General features: G+C 41.7%; 1 protein-coding gene across 16 annotated transcripts in view; it reads left to right on the top strand.

Moving 5' to 3' along the window:
* The window catches only part of nedd4l (NEDD4 like E3 ubiquitin protein ligase), a 412625-nt gene that overhangs the window by 383414 nt on the left and 8137 nt on the right, over nucleotides 1-21074 (top strand). For all 16 annotated transcript variants that reach the window (XR_010962841.1, XR_010962842.1, XM_067983943.1 and 13 more), the window contains 7 exons: nucleotides 266-361; nucleotides 2535-2608; nucleotides 4351-4411; nucleotides 5482-5541; nucleotides 10810-10917; nucleotides 17232-17328; nucleotides 20041-20113. Coding sequence is in view for 14 of the 16 variants with exons in the window: in XM_067983943.1 (XP_067840044.1) it covers nucleotides 266-361; nucleotides 2535-2608; nucleotides 4351-4411; nucleotides 5482-5541; nucleotides 10810-10917; nucleotides 17232-17328; nucleotides 20041-20113 (569 nt within the window). In the remaining 2 variants the exon portion in view is untranslated. The remainder of the gene's footprint in view (nucleotides 1-265; nucleotides 362-2534; nucleotides 2609-4350; nucleotides 4412-5481; nucleotides 5542-10809; nucleotides 10918-17231; nucleotides 17329-20040; nucleotides 20114-21074) is intronic.

Here is a 21074-nt window from a genome sequence, read left to right on the forward strand (position 1 = left end):
CATTAAGACTTTTAGTGGTTTATTTCTTGTATTTGTTTTATTTTACTGCATTATTTCTAATTTTGCTTCTCATACACTGATTACTGAAGGCAATGCTGTTTACTGAGCCATGTGTTTTTGCTGTGCATTTACTTTTAAAAATATTGTTGTACTTGGGGCTGGAACATCCAAGTAATCGGTAGAACCAGACTGTCACTGCATACAGTTTGTTTTTTGTCCTTTGCACACTCCATAAATCCTTTCAATTCTTGTTGCCCTGTTTTAGGATGGCGAATATTTCAATTCTTTAAGATGGATTCTTGAAAATGACCCCACTGAGCTGGATCTCAGATTTTGTATAGATGAAGAAAATTTTGGGCAGGTATGTAGAGTTCTAACCTCTTAACAGATTTCAAGGGTGCAATCATAGGAGCATAGGGTCAGCAATAGGCCATTTAGCTCCTCGAGCCTGTTCTGCCATTCCGTGAGATCATGGCTGATTTGTGACTTATCTCCATTGTTTTTTTTTATTCGTTCATGGAATGTGGGTGTCGCTGGCACAGCCAGCATTTATTGCCCATCCCTAATTGCCGTTGAGAAAGTGGTGGTGAGCCGCCTTCTTGAACCGCTGCAGTCCGTGTAGTGAAGGTTCTCCCACAGTGCTGTTTGGAAGGGAGTTCCAGGATTTTGACCCAGCGACGATGAAGGAACGCCGATATATTTCCAAGTCGGGATGGAGTGTGACTTGGAGGGGAACATGCAAGTGGTGTTGTTCCCATATGCCTGCTGCCCTTGTCCTTCTAGATGGTAGAGGTTGTGGGTTTGGGAGGTGCTGTCAAAGAAGCCTTGGCGAGTTGCTACATTGCATCCTGTGGATGGTACACACTGCAGCCATGGTGCGCCAGTGATGAAGGGAGTGAATGTTTAGGGTGGTGGATGGGGTACCAATCAAGCGGGCTACTTTGTCCTGGATGGTGTCGAGCTTCTTGAGTGTTGTTGGAGCTGCACTAATCCAGGCAAGTGGAGAGTATTCCATCACACTTCTGATTTGTGCCTTGTAGATGGTGGAAAGGCTTTGGAGAGTCAGGAGGTGAGTCACTCACTGCAGAATACCCAGCCTCTGACCTGCTCTTGTAGCCATTTATGTGGCTGGTCCAGTTAAGTTTCTGGTCAAAGGTGACCCCCAGGATATTGATGGTGGGGGATTCGGCGATGGTAATGCCGTTGAATGTCAAGTGGAGGTGGTTAGATTCTCTCTCTCGTTGGAGATGGTCATTGCCTGGCACTTGTCTGGCACGAATGTTACTTGCTGCTTCTCAGCCCATGCCTGGATGTTGTCCAGGTCTTGCTGCATGCAGACACGGACTGCTCCATTATCTGAGGGGTTGCAACGAGTTGTAAAGATCTAGAAAGCACTGCCTGAAAGGGTGTTGAAAGCAGATTCAATAGTAACTTTCAAAAAGGAATTGGATAAATACTTGAAGGGAAAAAAATTACAGGGTTATGCAGAAAGAGCAGGGGAATGTGACTAAATGGATAGCTCTGTCAAAGAGCCAGCATGATGGGCAGAATGGCGTCCTCCTGTGCTGTACCGACTGGGATATGATATGTACCTGCCTTAGCCCCATATGCCTTAATACCTTTGGTTAACAAAAATCTTTCAATCTCGAATTTAATATTAACAATTGAGCGAGTATCAATTGTGATTTGCGGAAGAGAGTTCCAAACTTCTACCACCCTTTGTGTGTATAAGTGTTTCCTAACTTCACTCCTGAAAGTCGTGGCTCCAATTTTTAGGCTATGTCCCCTAGTCCTAGACTGCCCAACCAGCGGAAATAGTTTCTCTCTATCTACCCTATCAATCTTTCAAGCTAATCATCCTGCTGACATTTATAAATAAACCATGTAAATTGAGCCGTTGAGAACTCCAGTAACATCAATTCACCAAAATTGAAACAAGTAATCTTGTGTTGGTTCAATACATTTTTTTTTCAAATTTTAAAGAATTGTCATGAATATCTCCTAAATGGACCAATGTACGGAAAAGCCTCTAACTCCTATGATGTACCAGATGGGTTCCTGCAATGGCCTTTTGGCATAATAGGGCAGTGGTGATCTTCATTGCCACTGATGGACAACCATCTGCTTGGCACCAACTCCTGCAGTCTTCGCGGCTCAGGTGGTGCACCCCAAGTCATAGCCTCTGTCTGAGCCTCATCATGACAAGGTAGCTGACTTGTGTTGCACTTGCTGACTTGGGTAGTTTGCTCTCTGATTGATACAACTGTATGAGTCACCTTTGCTCACGTTGAACACCTGCTGCTGTACTAAGAGATAACCTACAATGACCACTGTACCCGTGCTGCGTACCAAAAGCCACCTCCTTGGATGATTAATACTTTTAAGTATTCATTTCTTTAAAATAAATGGAATGTATCAAATGTTTCATGAAGTCTGAACTGCAGTAATCACAGATTACTGTTTTTTATTTTTGAGTTTCTTCATTTTGCTGGACTCTCTTGTGCAGCTTTACTAATTTGGTTTGTCTTTTGTAGACCTATCAAGTGGATCTGAAAGCCAGTGGTTCAGAAATGGTGGTTACCAATGAAAACAAAAGGGAATATATAGAGTAAGTGAATATTTATTTCATTTAAATGTTTTCCCCCTTTTCAATGGGCCAGATTTTGCTGTGAACGAAGGGCGCTAGCCGGTCATTGGACTTGCACTTGCCCATAGACTTTCTACTCGCTTTTGCAAAGCAAGTTCCTGAAAATTAGAAATCCAAAAAGCACGCTGCCCTCTACAGGGCATCTGGGACCTGTGAACAGGGCAAGCAACTGTGTATCTCCTTAATCAGGTTGAAGCATCATTAATAACAGCGCTGTCAGAACCAGGAAGTGCAATTTAGAATAGTGAATTCAATGCCAAATCAGGTACAAGAAGTGAAATAGACTGGAAAAGAAAGATTGGATTAAGAGACAGAGATAAAAGAGACAAAGAAAACATAAAAATAAATTATTTAAATTTTATTTTAAATGTGCAACAATAAATAATATCTGATGGAATGAGACTCCACACTTGTAAAAGTTAATTTTCAGTGCCTGTTAAAATGGTATTTAGATTTGAAATGACTTGACGTTAGTTGCCAAGTTTAGTCCGTATCTGCTACGCCAGTACAGGAACATCAGTACATTTGAACAGGGAGCTAGACAACAAGATGCCGTTTCTGCGCAGCTTTTGGAGGAGCATCGCCCCTTGGAGAGCAACTTTTGGATTTCCACTTTTAACTGCACGTGTGCGGTCAACGGAAGCAACTTTCTAACTTGCACATAAATAATGCTGTTAGCCTTACCATTACTTTTGCAGCAAAATCCGTCCCATTGTCATCTTTGTGCCCTTCTGCCAAATACACAGTTTTTCTCAAATTAAGTTTTTTAAAATTGTTTTTCTTACGTGAAGTAGTCCTTTGACTGTTATGGTAATTATTTTGGAAAAACAAATTAAAATAAAAAGTATGTATGGAGTTTTGATTGGAGCCAGAATTTGCAGGTCATCAATGTCCCATACCAACAGAAGGTTTAATGAGGTTTGTGCTGGCCCACAAAACTGTGGGATTTTTCTTCTTCGCAAAATGTGCCCTGCTGCAATTAGAGCCTGTGTGCCCAATTTTGCTAATTGCAATAACTAATTTTAAAATCATAAAAGGATATAATAGAAATTGTCTGTTTAATGTAATCGTTTAGGCTGTCTATTACAATAATGAAAGTTTTACTGCTGTTTGGGAAGCATTATTATGATATCATTAGACACAAAAATTATGAAGGGCATTTGGCCCAGCTAGCTGATCCTTCCATGCAGTATCTAACTATCACTTGAATGATACCAGAATTTTGTTTCCTTCACTACGCTACTTTGTGCACCATTGAAGATATTAGTTATGCTTGGAAGTCCTAAAATTGCCTTTTACCAGTTTGTATCTATGTCCCTTTGTTCAGCAGTTGTAGTTTACCTTGAAATAATGCTCAAAATTAGCTTTTTCTATTTCACTTAGTATCTTATATATCACTATAAAATCTCCACTCATTTGCCTTCCTTTAAAGTTGAAAAGTCCAACAATTTCTAACCATTCATCATAGTTCAGTTCTCTAACACAGGAAATCAGCATTGTGGCCCCTCTCTGCACTAGTTCAGTGTTTATTTCCGTATCACAGGATGTAAACTCAAAACTAAGCAATCGGCTGGCCCAGGAAGACACTAATTTTCCCTTGACCTGCTGAATTATTAAAAAGCTGAGGAGGGAATAAAGTTATTGAGTATTCTGACTTGCCCTCTGGGTTTCTCTTTTATTTTACTTTGTTTCCCCACACGCAGCTTAGTCATCCAGTGGAGGTTTGTAAATCGGGTGCAGAAGCAGATGAACGCCTTCATGGAGGTAATGGGTTGTTTTTTGTGATGTAGAACTGAATATTCATCTAGAACTGTCTGTTTTATGTGCCAACAACTGTTAGTTTATTCATAACTTGTAAGCTGTTATCTGTAGAATGAAATGTGCTCTCCGGGGTTTCTATTTGTGTATTTTTGTACTTCAAGGACATCGCTTTCCACAGAATGTCTGTTGAATGAAATTTTATATTTTGCCTCCCATGGACTTTTTATGTTTCCCTGCAAAAATATTTTTTGGCATGTAAATGAATCCAGGCTTTAGAGTTATGTGAATAATTGTGCCGTTTGTTTAAATATTAACAACCACTAGGGAAAAGTGGTTTACAGATACCACAAGGTGGTGCTCAGTGCACTTTCCATCAAATATTTCACATTGTGCAAACAGCATGGAGCATAACATTGACTTATCTTTGAAGACAGCTGATATGTATTTTAGTTTCAGCACAATGATTATGCAGTAATGTGGGCCTGTGGTCCCTGTGTCATCCGGAGTGTGCCAGCTCTTGGAACGTTGTTGTAGATAAATAAAGTAGATAGATTTATGTTTGGAGTAAACTGGACGAATCGTTAGTGAGTACTGCTGATGTGTAACAACATCTATAAATATTTCTTTATCCAGAGCAGAACAGTGGTGAAGCTCATTGAAGAGCCAATGTAATGTAGTTATGGAGTGGTTGAATGGGAGTTCACAATTTTGATCACTCTTGTGGCCAGATGTAAAGGTTGCTAAGCAGAGGCCGGGCACTTCCTCACCAGAAATTAGAAAAAACGTTGCTACTGCTTTTGTGCAACTCTTAACCCCCAGTTATATACCAAATTGGCAAATTAGCAGCCTACGGTTTTCACTGGGAATGGTAATTTGTGTCAGGATGTCAGCGGAAAAAGAAAAAGAATTCTCAAATACTTACATAATCCAGGTCTCCAGATATCCTTAACAACTAATAGTAGCTGTCAATAGGATTATATATATATTTGAAATTTACTTGTTTGGTATAGTGTTCATAATGTTTTTGTACTCAAGTGATTATACTTTATTCTTTCACTGAAATCCATTTGCAGGGCTTCACGGAACTCGTTCCTATTGACTTGATTAAAATATTTGATGAAAATGAACTTGAGGTTAGTGTTTCACTCTCTTTCTCTCCAGTATATCCTTGAACTTCTTCCCCAACCTCCAACACCCACCACCCCAAACAGTTTGGAAGTTTTAAAATACAGTCTACTGCCAATTTGGAATTGTTATTTGCTTGAAAAAGATTTAATCATCCAGTGGCTCAAATGACGCACAGGCGCCATCTTTGCATCGTTCCAATTCGAATCGACAAGATAATTCAAATTAAGCAGCTTCACGTTTAGTGTAGACTGTAGCCAAACTTAGTCCATATTCGTGTTCACGATTGAAACATAAATTTGTTTTTGTACTTGCATTCATTAAATGTTGCTATTGAGCTCACAATGATGATGTAATACTGGTGATAGGAGTTGATTTGAAGTCCCAGGGTTGGGTCGTCTTCAGTTTCAGCCAGCAAACACCTTCCCTTCAAACCTGCACAAAGCACAAGTAGAATTTTGGTTTCTCCAGGTCATCCAGACAATCTGTTTCTATGGATTTTTAAAAATTTGCAAATGAGGTATTCATGATTTTCAGGAAAATGCCCATTTATAAAGTTTTAGTCATAGAATGGTTACGGCACAGAAGGACGCCATTCGGTCCATCGAGCCTGCTCCGGATCTGCAAGAGCAATCCAGCTAGTCCCACTCCCCCGCTCTTTCCCCGTAGCCCTGCAAATTTTCTCCTTCAGGTACCTATCTAATTCCTTTTTGAAAGGCAGAATTGACCCTGCTTCCACCACCCTTTCAGGCAGTGCATTCCAGATCCTAACCACTCGCTGCGTAAAAAAAGTTTTTACTCATGTTGCCTTTGGTTCTTTTGCCAATCACCTTAAACGTGTGTCCTCTGGTTTGTGACCCTTCTGCCAGTGGGAACAGTTTTTCTTTATTTCCTTTGTCTAGACCCTTCATGATTTTGAACACCTCTATCAAATCTCCTCTCAACCTTCTCTACTGCAAGGAGAACAATCCCAGCTTTTCCAGTATATCCACGTAACTGAGGTCCCTCATCCCTGGAACCATCTAGTAAATCTTTTCTGCACCCTCTCTAAGGCCTTCACATCCTTCCTAAAGTGCAGTGCCCAGAATTGGACACAATACTCCAATTGTGACTGAACCAGTGTTTTATAAAGGTTCAACATAACATCCTCGCTTTTGTACTCTATATCTCTAATTATAATGCCAAGGATCCTGTATGCTTTCTTAACCGCTTTCTCAACATGTCCTGCCACCTTCAACGACCTGTGTACATATACCCCCAGGTCTCTCTGTTCCTGCACCCCCTTTAGAGTTGTACCCTTCAGCTTATATTGTGTCTCCTCACGTTCTTCCTACCAAAATGTATCACCTCACACTACTCAGCGTTAAATTTTATCTGCCACTTGTCCTCCCATTCCACCAGCCTGTCTATGTCCTCTTGAAGTCTATCACTATCCTCCTCACTGTTTACTACATGTCCAAGTTTTGATTCATCTGCAAATTTTGAAATTGTGCCCTGTACACCCAAGTCCATGTCATTAATATATATCAAGAAAAGCAGTGGTCCCAGTACCGACCCCTGGGGAACACCACTGCAGACCTCCAGTCTGAAAAACAGACGTTCACCACTACCCTCTGTTTCCTATTACTTAGCCAATTTCGTACCCATATTGCCACTGCCTTTTTTATTCTGTGGGCTTCAGTTTTATTGACAAGCCTATTATGTGGCACTTTATCAAACACCTTTTGGAAGTCCCTATACACCACATCAACCACATTACCCTCATCAACCCTCTCTGTTACCTTATCAAAAAACTCAATCAAGTTAGTCAGACACGATTTGCCTTCACCAAATCCGTGCTGGCTTTCCCTTATTAATCCACACTTGTCCAAGTGATTATTAATTTTGTCCTGGATTATTGTTTCTAAAAGATTCCCCACCACCGAGGTTAAACTGACTGGCCTGTAGTTCCTGGGTTTATCTTTACATCCTTTTTTGAACAAGGGTGTAACATTTGAAATTTTTTTTTTTATTCGCTCATGGGATGTGGGCGTCGCTGGTGAGGCCAGCATTTATTGCTCATCTCAAATTGCCCTTGAGAAGGTGGTGGTGAGCCGCCTTCTTGAACCGCTGCAGTCCGTGTGGTGAAGGTTCTCCCACAGTGCTGTTAGGTAGGGAGTTCCAGGATTTTGACCCAGCAACGATGAAGGAACGGCTATATGTTTCCAAGTCGGGATGGTGTGTGGAGGGGAACGGGCAGGAGGGGAACGGGCAGGAGGTGGTGTTCCCATGTGCCTGCTGCCCTTGTCCTTCCAGGTGGTAGAGGTCATGGGTTTGGGAGGTGTTGTCGAAGAAGCCTTAGTGAGTTGCTGCAGTGCATCCTGTGGATGGTACACACTGCATCCACAGTGCGCCAGTGGTGAAGGGAGTGAATGTTTAGGGTGGTGGATGGGGTGCCAATCAAGCGGGCTGCTTTGTCCTGGATGTTGCCGAGCTTCTTGAGTGTTGTTGGAGCTGCACTCATCCAGGCAAGTGGAGTCTATTCCATCACACTCCTGACTTGTGCCTTGTAGATGGTGGAAAGGCTTTGGGGAGTCAGAGGTGAGACACTCGCTGCAGAATACCCAGCCTCTGACCTGCTCTTGTTGCCACAGTATTTATGTGGCTGGTCCAGTTAAGTTTCTGGTCAGTGGCGACCCCCAGTATGTTGATGGTGGGGGATTCGGCGATGGTAATGCTGTTGAATGTGAAGGGGAGGTGGTTAGACTCTCTCTTGTTGGAGATGGTCATTGCCTGGCACTTGTCTGGTGCGAATATTACTTGCCACTTATCAGCCCAAGCCTGGATGTTGTTCAGGTCTTGCTGCATGCGGACTCGGACTGCTTCATTATCTGAGGGGTTGCGAATGGACCTGAACACTGTGCAATCATCAGCGACCATCCCCATTTCTGACCTTGTGATGGAGGGAAGGTCATTGATGAAGCAGCTGAAGATTGTTGGGCCTAGGACACTGCCCTGAGGAACTCAATGTCCTGGGGCTGAGATGATTGGCCTCCAACAACCAGTAACATCATCCTTTGTGCTAGGTATGACTCCAGCCACTGGAGAGATTTCCCCCTGATTCCCATTGACTTCAATTGTACTAGGGCTCCTTGGTGCCACACTTGGTCAAATGCTGCCTTGATGTCAAGGGCAGTCACTCTCACCTCACCTCTGGAATTCAGCTCTTTTGTCCATGTTTGGACCAAGGCTGTAATGAGGTCTGGAGCCGAGTGATCCTGGCGGAACCCAAACTGAGCATCGGTGAGTAAGTGCCGCTTGATGGCACTGTCGACGACACCTTCCATCACCTTACTGATGATTGAGAGTAGACTGATGGGGCGGTAATTGGCTGGATTGGATTTGTCCTGCTTTTTGTGGACAGGACATACCTGGACAATTTTCCACATTGTCAGGTAGATGCCAGTGTTTTAATTGTACTGGAACAGCTTGGCTAGAGGTGCGGCTAGTTCTGGAGCACAAGTCTTTAGCACTACAGCTGGGATGTTGTCGGGGCCCATAGCCGTTGCTGTATCCAGTACACTCAGCCATTTCTTGATATCACGTAGAGTGAATCGAATTGGCTGAAGACTGGCTTCTGTGATGGTGGGGATATCGGGAGGAGGCCGAGATGGATCATCCATTTGGCACTTCTGGCTGAAGATGGTTGCAAACGCTTCAGCCTTGTCTTTTGCACTCATGTGCTGGACTCTGCCATCATTGAGGATGGGGATGTTTACAGAGCCTCCTCCTCCCGTTAATTGTTTAACTATCCACCACTATTCACGACTGGATTTTGCAAGACTGCAGAGCTTTGATCTGATCCGTTAGTTGTGGAATCGCTTAGCTCTGTCTAGAGCATGTTGCTTCCACTGTTTAGCATGCATGTAGTCCTGAGTTGTAGCTTCACCAGGTTGGCACCTCATTTTTAGGTACGCTTGATGCTGCTCCTGGCATGCCCTTCTACATTCCTCATTGAACCAGGTTGATCCCCTGGCTTGTTGGTAATGGTAGAGTGAGGAATATGCCGGGCCATGAGGTTACAAATTGTGCTGGAATACAATTCTGCTGCTGCTGATGGCCCACAGCTCCCCATGGATGCCCAGTTTTGAGCTGCTAGATCTGTCCTGATTCTATCCCATTTAGCACGGTGATAGTGCTACACAACATGTTGGATGGTGTCCTCAGTGTGAAGGTGGGACTTCATCTCCACGAGGACTGTGAGGTGGTCACTGTCAATTCTCCAGTCCTCTGGCACCGTGTCTAAGGAGGATTGGAAGATTGTGGCCAGTACTTCCGCAATTTCCACCCTTGCTTCCCTCGGCAACCTCGGATGCATCCCATCCTGACCTGGTGACTTATCTACTTTCTGTGCAGCCAGCCTTTCTAGTACCTCCTCTTTATCAATTTTTATCCCATACAGTATCTCAACTACCTCTTTTACTGTGGCTTTGGCTGTATCTTCTTTGGTAAAGACAGATGAAAAGTACTCATCTAGTTCCTCTGCCTCCATGCATATATCCCGTTTTTGGTCCCTAATCGGCCCCACCCCTCCTCTTACTACGCGTTTATTATTTATATGCCTATAGAAGACTTTCGGATTCCCTTTTATGTTAGTTGCCAGTCTATTCTTACACTCTCTCTTTGCCCCTCTTATCTCCTTTTTTATTTCTCCTCTCAACTTTCTATGCTCAGCTTGGTTCTCAATTGAATTGGCTACTGTTCGCCTGCCTAACTTCAAAGGCAGTTTATTGGTTATGAAGCACTTTGAGACATCCTGAGGTCATGAACACCACAATATGAATGCACGTTCTTCCTTATTGAACTGTGAAGATGTAACTGCATTCTTCATGGCAGTAGTTTGTGGAAAGATTTCTGGTTTGTTTCAAAAATAATTTAACCCCTCTAGGCTTTTTTGAAGTAAAATTTTTTTTTTCTATCTGCTACTTGCATATTTTCTGCTCTCTGGTACATTTGGTGTTGTTTTCCAGTCCTGAATTTTCTGGTAATGAATAGTTTTTCATAATAAATATGATTAGTTGGGAGGGAAAGGTAACTAACTTTTAAATTATTTTAGTTTTGAAAATGGTGACTGCAGAAATCATGATTACTTTACATTGAGGTAGAAAAGCTGAACTGGAAACTTGACCTTGTTAGCATTTTTTTAATAGACAAAGTATATGTGAATATATTGCCTATGTTCTGTAACACACTTAAGTCATGACAATTATGTTTGTGAATATTTGTTTTTCTTTTAGTTGCTAATGTGTGGTCTTGGAGATGTGGATGTCAATGACTGGAGACAGCACACGGTCTACAAGAATGGCTACTGTACAAACCACCCGGTCATTCAGTGGTACTGGAAGGTAATGTATAATTAAACAATTAATCCAAATAAAACCGTGCGCAGTTACAATATTCTTTGCTGAAGCCTTAATTTTGTTACACATAAAATACTCTCAGCACATTTTGCTCCATATTTTACTGCTCTAAAAAGTATTTTAATGTTTTTTTTGAGACTGTAGAATGTGGTTTATTAACAAACATAATAGCAGGGATACATGAATTTACCTGAGTGTTGACATTAAACATTCGCATCGATAAATGCATCTGCACACCAGTATTTCTGTGCTGTTAGCTGAATTTAGCAGAGAATCAAATTATAGGCGCCTAAAGCTGCTATTTACGTGGCAGCTGTAGAACAATACTGTATTATTGTTGCACTGATCAGAACTCCCAGTGAGGAGTGGCGCTCGTAAGGAGTGCACGTCAGGAAAGTGCGCCTTCCCATCCATCAATTAACCGGCACCCCTATCTTGAAGAAGGTCTCGGGCATTGCAGTAATATAACATTTACATTACAACAATTTTTTTTGATGCTGACACAACAGCAAGGTGGAAAGACAATGGCTGCTCTTTCTCTGTCTCCGCTTACCCAGGGAGAGTATATTACTCCCACTTTTCACCACCACATGGACCAGAAAGTCGTCCAGATCCTGAATACTTTGAAGAATTATGATTCCAGACCTGCTCGACTATTCTCTGGCTGTTCATGTAAAGGTTACATCTATTGTAGATTGCAGAAGCTAATATCAAGGTATCAAGGCTTTTAAGTCAATGTTGTCCAATAGAAATCACTAACATCCACAGGTGTGGCTACGGCGGCACCATATTAGCCACATGCATTATTTTACTAGAAAACGCCTTAATACACTCACACAATGCAGGTAAATTTCCTTCTCGTATTTTTTTTTAACTTAACAAACGTCTACCACCATTCAATGACCAAGGAAGTAAAACACTTGCACACTTTGCTTTTCACCTTATCATTTTATCAACACAAACACAAAAAGATTAAAGTACACATGCTTACGCCACGCGAATATGAGTATTGAGATCGTATGCCTAAGGACGGTGTATATTTCTCTCTCTATTTACTAATCAGAAATGCCATTAGCCACATCTGGATTCCCAATTAGCCATATGTAGCTCGTGACTTATGTATTGGACAATACTGTTCGAGGTCATGATGTTGGGCAACGATGAAGTGATTTTTGGGGTCAGCAAAGCAGCAGGTTAGCATGACCTCCACTAAGTGGGACTTCTAAATGTCCTAGATCCAATCAGTTTTACACATGTGGCTGCCAGACCACGTGTCCATGTATATGAAGAAAATATTTGAAAATGGTACTGTGCAAATGTACTGTGATATTTATAAAATCATTCATCTAACCTCGCATCTGAGAGTCTAGAGATTTTGGCACGTTCAGCTTCTTTAGTGAGTGCTGATATGACAGTGGCATCAATAACACTGACAGACTTTTTTGAAATGCGCATCTAAATCCTGTATTGTGCTGTCTCACGACTAGAGATGAGCATGACCCTTTGAAGGGGCGGGGGCGGGGGGAGTAGAATGCTGGCTTTGTGGCCTGACAAACTCAGAATTTTGTGTTCTGTTTTTAATGCTGTGCCATCCCCGTCTAAAAAAAATTCCTTTTTGTTATGTTAACTATCTGAGGTGTTTTGTGCTGGAAACGTTTGCACATTAAGCTTCCTTCTTCAGACTAGCAAAAGTATAAAACAGGCTCAATGGTCTCCTCCTGTTCCTATTTTCTTGTGACACCTAAGGAGGCTGTTTGCCAATTTCTGTATTTACATCTTGTATTGAAATTGTCTGAATGCAAGAACTTTCTCCTGGCAAACTTCAAACTCCTGGCTCTTTGTTATCTTTTAACATCTCTGTCCACATCTTGGAATAAAGATGTTTAGGGATAGTTTCAGTCCATGTGTTTTGAAGAGACTACCATCAAAACTGTTCACAAGAGTGTAGTAGAATTTCAGCAAAACATTAGTTTGGCTGTTCTAAATTGTCAAGTGGTTGATATGGACATGTGTGGTGGTTTAAAATTTTGTCCTTTTGAAATCTGTAACCTGGGTTTGAATCTAGTCCTACATGAGGGCAACAATGCCTTTTTTTCCCCCAAGGATCTTTTCTAAAATTTGGGAAGTCTCAAAATCATTTCCTCGGGGTTGTGAATCCACATCATAAAAGTGCTCATAGAAAATAGGAGCAGGCGTAGGCCATTCGGCCCTATGAGCCTGCTCCGCCATTCAATACGATCACGGCTGATCCTCTATCTCAATACCATTTGGTAGGAAAAACAGAAATGCAGAGCATTTAAGTGGAGAGAGAGATTGGGAAATGTTGATGTTCAAATGGACTTGGGTATCCTTGTACATGAGTCACTGAAAGCGAACATGCAGGGGCAGCAAGCAATTAGGAAGGCAAATGGTATGTTGGCCTTTATTACAAGAGGATTTGAGTACAGAAGTAAAGATGTCTTACTGCAATTATATAGGGCCTCGGTGAGACTGCACCTGGAGCATTGTGTACAATCTTGGTCTCCTTACCTCAGAAAGGATATACCTGCCATAATTTGGCTCTAAATTGTCAATTCAGTGAGGTTATGAGTGTGGCTTGTTTTGGTAATAGAAACAATACATTGGTGCGGGGAATGTGGGGGAGAACGCTCTTTTCAAACTGGAGTTAAAGGAATATGCTAGGATAACATCCTGCAATTACACATAGCCTTCACAATGCTGGGAATATAGCATTTCAATCAGGAGGAGACCTAATCCCCTTGGTGAGTTTTGAAAACTTTTTCAACTTTAGAATCATTTAAAAAATACTAAAGATGGATATTTTGGATCAGTGTAGAGGCAGTTTTGCTAAGTATATAATACAAACTGCGCCTGGGACGGGATGGGACCTGTTGTTAACAGGTACAACAAGTAAAAAAAACTTTCCATTCCCAGCACTCGATGGAAACAACATTTCACCAAGATATTGTTAAGTAACTAAGGGTATGCTCACTCCTGATACCAAAGACAAGCAAGAGAAACCGAGTTAAAGGTCAATCAACAAGAGTACAGCCATAGTGTGGGCCAACATACAATTTTTTTAAAAGGAGAAAGGAATCCTACAGTTAAAAGTACTTTATCAATTGATTACTCATAGATTTCCATGGATTTCACTTTATATTTTTAAAAGTGTTTATATTATTTGCATTACAGAACTCCTGTGGGTTAATTCATTTATCGTGAAAACATTGGAAAGAGGTGTACAAGCCAAAGGAATCCCTTTCCAGTGTCTGCTCTTTAAAACTGGTGTCAATGGAATCCCTCCCCCAGTCATTGCTAAATTTCACCCATTCTCTTATTTTCCATCTTTAATTGTAAAACAAAATGCATTTAGAAATGTTTTAACTGAACAATATATGATCTCATTGCCATTTTTTGAGTGGTTCAAAGGGATTGTTATGTGAATTTGATTTTTCAGCTTTTTAAAAAAAATTAATTGAGCCATGCAAAAGTGACTCAAGATGGCATTCTGCTGGGAGTCATTTGGTGTGACTTTTATTTTGACTTGCGTTGCAAAATGTGCAATCCTACATTCGCAATTTGGAGATGATCCTATCAGGGCTCGTCTGTATCTGAAAGGGCCGCAGTATTTATCTAAGCTTCAGGGTTCAGTGAGCTGAGTTGTGCAACAGTTCTTAATACAGTTAGCAATGTCAAATGTTGCTGGCTGAAACTACTTTTTTTTTCCCGGAAGGTCTTTTATAGGGGAAATTAAGTTTATTTGTTAAAAGAGCAAACTGAATATTCTCTTGTGTAAAATTGTCGAGGTGAAAGCATTAATGCTGTTTAACAAAGAATTCCTTCTCAATTTGTAGTGCTATTCATTTTGGCAGACTGACTGAACACACTTGTACTTTTTATACTGAGCCAATCACATTCAGGAATTGGCGGAACTGATTGACCACCCACTGAAACCTGACACAATATCAAATGAAGCTTTACCACATGGCTCTTGTATTGCTGCTTACAATAGTACAGTGACTGCATTTTTATTTCCCCTACTTCTTGACTGTACTATCCTTTCCTAAAGTGATAGCTGAATGGCAAATCATCCCTTTATCTTTGGGCATATCTGACTTTTGATATACTGTACACAAATGTTTAAACAAAATAGTGAATCTAAAAACTCTTAAAGCTTTGTTGCAGTTGTTTTAGTTCCTGTGAACTCAAATTGTTCAAATTCATTAAATTAATTCCCTAATTGGTTTGAATAGGTGAAATATCTTATGAATAATAGGTAAACAATTTGGGCATCAGTTGCAATAGATTTTCCTTTGTTAGCTCAAACTGAATAATAAATAGAATACAATATTTATGTGACTATATTAGTATTTTCCTGTTTATTCATGGTTGATTACCTCAAACGCGAAGTTTGTTCTTGAGCAGCACTGTAATTATAGAATTGTCTTGGAGAATCAACCATTCATTGTAATAAGTATATAATATTTTCAGTGTTCATATGGTTTCGAAGTACTTGCTTTACTAACTGTTGTATGGAAGTTTTAGAATGGAAAATTAGATTGTTTGTAATGAGATTTGGATAGACAGAAAGTATCAATTCAGTTACAATATCAATGTCAGCTGTGTGTAACTTATTGATGATCATAAGGTGTAATTTCCATACTTTCTGGACCAGTTATAGGGTAATTATTCTTGGGCAGATCCTCAGGTCAATTAGACATCAGATTGGCTCTTAAATGTGACAAGTGGAAGGTATTTTCCATTTCGATAGGCAAGTTTCTCTGTACATTGGTGACTATTGGCTTCCTTTTTTTAATGCAAATTCCTGTGTAATGAAAGTATGTGTAAATGTGTGATTCCTGAAGTGTGACATGCATCTGCATCTATTGACAACATGAGGTAAAAACAGTTGATTCTGGTAAGAACAATGTCTTGTTTTCCTTCCCTTCTGATCACTAGTTTGCATGGCATGCTTTGTGACATGCTACTGATTTTGATGGCTCTTGCATTGCTGTTTACATTAGTCTAGTATCTGCATTGTTGCTCCCCCTACCTCCTTGACTGTGCTGTCCTTAACTAAAGTGACAGCTAAATGGTAAATCATCCCTCCAGCGTCTCTCACATCTGACTTTTGATGTACATAAATAAATATTTAAACAAAATAGTGAATCTAAACACTCTTATAAAGCTTCATTGTAGTTGTTTTAGTTCCAATGCACTCAAATCTTTCAAAATCATTAAATTAATTCCCTACTCACATTAATCATCATCAAATCCCCAGTAATTACAGGATTACAATGAAATTTAAATATGCTGTGCATTTATAGCGGAGTGATTGGCTAAATTGCAATTGTAACATGACTTCCAGAATACCGTTATCCAAAAGTTCATTCTGACTGCCATTTTTATTCATTTAAGGGAACCCCCTTTTCCCTTTCCCTTACAAGCATTGTTTTCAGCATGAAAGCCGACCATTCTGTCGCCTGTGATTTTGACATTTGTATTCATCCACTGCAATTGGTTTTATTGCCTTATATGCCAGCTCAAAATCAATTTTATTAAAGCATGTTGTTTTGTTTATTAAAACACATTCTATACTCTGGTTCAGGGAGGGAGGCAGAGAGCCAGGATTTAGATGGTGGGAAACTCTCTGTGTGTCGTCTTTGTTCTGAATATTGATGGCCAGTGCTGTCTATTGTGAGTACTGTGATTGACAAAAGGGACATATGTGGCAAATTCCCCTAAAATCCATCTGCAGTGGCCAGCCATAACCTACTTTGCAAACATGGTATGCCACACTTTGTTGCTGCGACTTTTCTGCTGTTACCTGACTGGTAAGATTCCCCTGCCAGCAACTTTGCACTTAGCCTTCACACAGTGGGACAGTATGCATCCCTCTTTACCAGCAATGCAGCTGTTGGCGTAGCAGTTTCTAGGGTGTAGCTGTCGTCATGCAAATAGTTCTAAGAATCTATAGGTGAGAGTTTGGAGTAGTGAGGAGACCAATGTCCCAGGCGATGCAAGAATCTTGCTCTAGGATTAGACTTACAGCAGCCCAGCGGTAATCAAGTGATTGTTAATAAGGCATTTTAACCTCGTGTCACTTTTATTAAAAAAAATTTCAAATAATTTAAATCCTTCAAACCTTTTGAGAATGAAAAAGTAAACCAGGAAAACCAGTAAATTAATCAGTCATGGCCAGTATTTGCTGTTTTTTTTTTATTTTTGTGGATTTCTGAAAAATATGTGCTTCCCATCATCTTGATGATTCATTTCACTCATCCTCTATTTTCTTTCAGGCTGTGTTACTGATGGATGCTGAGAAACGTATCCGACTACTACAATTTGTTACTGGAACCTCAAGAGTGCCTATGAATGGGTTTGCTGAGCTGTACGGTGTGTACCTATTTTACTTTGTATGCAAGCTTAACCTAATTTAAACATATAAATTTATGATTTCATTTAATCTGTATTTGGGTAGAACATTTAATTCAGAAAACCATAAAGCTTTCACTTGTAGAATTGTAGTACAACTGCAGCCTTTTGTGAGGAGAAAATTTGATATATTCAGCCAAGTCCTTTTGTTTTATTTTGCTTTGTTTTTTATTCATTCTCGGGATATGGGCGTTGATAGGAAGCCCGGCATTTGTTGCCCAGCCCTAGTTGAGAAGGTGATGATGGGCCGCCTTAAGCCGCGGCAGACTATGTGGTGAAGGTACTCTTACAATGCAGTTAGGTAGAGAGTTCCATGATTTTGCCCCTGCGACATTAGAAGGAATAGCGATATAACAACAACTACTTGCATTTATATAGCACCTTTAACATGGTAGAACATCCCAAGCCGCTTCACAGGAGCTACATAAGGAGATATAAGGACAGGTGACCAAAAGCTTCGTCAAAGAGGTAGGTTTTAAGGAGTATCAGGAGGAGGGAGAGGTCAAGAGGCGGAGAGGCTTAGGGAGAGAATTCCAGAGCTTAGGACCTAGGCAGCTGAAGGCACGACTGCCAGTGGTGGAGCGATTAAAATCAGGAATGCGCACGAGGCAACAATTGGAGGAGCGCAGAGATCTCGGAGGGTTGTAAGGCTGGAGGAGGTTACAGAGATAGGGAGGGGCGAGGCTATGGAGGGATTTGAAAACAAGGATGAGAATTTTAAAATCGAGGCGTTCCCAGACCGGGAGCCAGTGTAGGTCAGCGAGCACAGGGGTGGTAGGTGAACTGGACTTGGTACGAGTTATGATACGGGCAGCAGAGTTTTGGATGAGCTTAAGTTTATGGAGCATGGAAGATGGGAGGCCAGCCAGGAGAGCATTGGAATAGTCAAGTCTAGAGGTAACAAAGGCATGAATGAGGGTGTCAGCAGCAGATGAGCCGAGGCAGGGTGGAGACGGACGATGTTACGGAGGGGGAAGTAGGTGGCCTTGGTGATGGAGTGGATATGTGGTCGGAAGCTCATCTCAGAGTCAGATAGAATGCCGAGATTGCGAACTGTCTGGTTCAGCCTCAGACAGTGGCCAGGCAGAGGAATGGAGTTGGTGGCTAGGAAACGAAGTTTGTGGTGGGGACCAAAGACAATGGCTTCAGCGTTCCCCATTATTTAGTTGGAGGAAATTTTTACTCATCCAGTACTGGATATCGGACAAGCAGTGTGACAAATCAGAGATAGTGGAGGGGTCAAGAGGAATGGTGTTGAGGTAGAGCTGGGTGTCATCAATGTGCATATCGATCCTGAAGTTGTGTTTTCAGGTGATGATGTCAAGGGGCAGCAGATAGGAGGGGGCCAATAATAGATCTTTGGGGGACTCCAGAGGTGACGGAGCGGGAAGAGAAGCCATTGCAGGTGATTCTCTGGCTAAGAATGGATAGATAAGAATGGAACCAGGCGAGCGCAGTTCCACCCAGTTGGACGCAGAGGAGAGGGGTAGGAGGAGGATGGTGTGGTCAACTGTGTCAGGGGCTGCATACAGGTCGAGAAGGATGAGGAGGGATAGTTCACCATCGTCATAGTCACATGGGATGTCATTTGTGACTTTGATAAGGGCTGTTTCAGTACTGTGGCAGGGATGGAAACCTGATTGGAGGGATTCAAACATGGAGTTGCGGGAACGATGGGCACGGATTTGGGAGGGGACAACATGTTCAATGAATTTAGAGAGGAAAGTGAGGTTGGAGATAGGGCAGTAGTTTGCAAGGACAGAGGGGCCAAGGGTGGGTTTTTTGAGGAGGGTGGTGATGATGGCAGATTTAAAGGGGTGGGGGACAGTACCTGAGGAGAGGGAACCATTAACAATATCAGCTAACATGGGGGCCAGGAAGGGAAGTTGGATGGTCAGCAGTTTGGTGGGAATAGGGTTGAGGGAGCAGGAGGGGTGGGTCTGATGGACAAGATGAGCTTGGAGAGAGCATGAGGGGGAGACGAGAGAAACTAGAAAAAGATACAAGTTCAGGGCTAGGGCAGGATATATGTCCAAGTTGGGATGGTGTGTGACTTGGAGGGGAACTTGGAAGTGATGGTGTTCCCATGCATCTGCTGCCCATGTCCTTCTAGGTGGTGGAGGTCGCAGGTTTGGGAGATGTTGTCGAAAAAGCCTTGACGAGTTGCTGCAGTGCATCCCGACGTTATTAGAGCCTCATTACAGCTGACTGTGTTGTTTTTCTCACTAAATTTTCTGTACCAAAAACTTGAGACTCCTTGTTGGGGTACAGTCTGCGGGCACCTGGGCCACTCGGGTACATTGCCTAAGTGGCCATTGTATAAGTGAGAGCTTCAAAAGTGAGCATTCACAGGCTGTTCAACTGCAGGAGAAGGACATCACAGCCAAGTCTGACATCCATACATAAACATTTCTGATCAGGAGTGGGAATCTTGGCCTGATGACACTGAGGTCAAGAGTGCTGCTCCTACCGATGAGCCCTGTTGAAGCAGCTAATGGAGTACAGACGAGAGATCAAACCGGGAACAGTCCTGGTCTTTATGGCTCAGTTATTGATTGGATAAACTCATTGAGCCAAGCGGTATTTACTCATTCTGTTTTAACATATAGCTTTAAGATGTTATTGAAGCTTGTTTCTAAAGACTCCTGCTATACCTTTTGGAATTTCACACAGGTTCCAATGGTCCTCAGCTGTTTACAATAGAGCAGTGGGGAACACCAGACAAGTTGCCAAGAGCTCATACATGGTAAGGACAATAATGTTATTAAATGCTTAGGTTGTGAATACTTCTGTGCCAAAACTTAAGCTTAATATTTAATGTTGAACTTTTCCCATGATGCTGCCTATAGGAAGTCAGTGGATCTGCTGTTTTACAGTGTTATACCAGTATATAGTAGAGTTAATATCCTGGTGGCTTTCTGGCGGGTAAGTAACATGGGCAACTTTAACTGCCCACCTGCCTAGTTTCTGTCAGGTAGGTAGGGTTAAAATTGCCCCACTGGGAGCTAGATTCAATGCTCCAAGCTTCTAACAGCTGGATAAATGTTCTTGTCTCTTTCTAGGAGTGGAGAACTGGGGCATGTGTCGTCTAGTCGCATTTATGCAAGGGAGCTGAGGACTCGAATTCATGGCTGGGAGGGTGGGAGAGGGGGGGCAGCAGTACAGCCTGGGGATTCCGTTGTGGCTATATTAATTTTATCAATATTTGTTGCTGTTCTCGGTTGATATATATTAGCAGGTCACCCGTGACATTACTCATGAGTAATCTCTGGTCTGGAGCACAGCAGAGATATTTAGCCTCTGCCTTTAATGCCACTGCCCTAAATAGTCAAATATTATAAATTGCTGGGATAAATTAGAAGGCGGTTTTAACTGCTTTTAAGCTTCAGGTCACTGACGGGCTTTCTCCTGTTTTTGGCATTGTTTTGCATGTGTAATGCTAGGTGACAAGACAGGCTATAGATGCTTTTTATATAGTTAAGTAATGCTGGATGTTTCTGACCAGGAACCTGAAACTGAGTGGCATTTTTCAATCTGCACAGTTTTTGCACCGAACACCAATAAAAACTCTGCTTGACTTGAAGTTGCCAAGCTGAACAGTTACACATTGTGGCCTTAAAGGAGATATGTAGAAATGACTAGAAGTTACAACACGGAAAAGGGGCACTCAGCCCAACCAGTCTGTGTCAGTGTTTATCCTTCATTGG

This window comes from Heptranchias perlo, chromosome 1 (genome assembly GCF_035084215.1).
Source record: "Heptranchias perlo isolate sHepPer1 chromosome 1, sHepPer1.hap1, whole genome shotgun sequence".
Lineage (NCBI taxonomy): Eukaryota > Metazoa > Chordata > Chondrichthyes > Hexanchiformes > Hexanchidae > Heptranchias > Heptranchias perlo.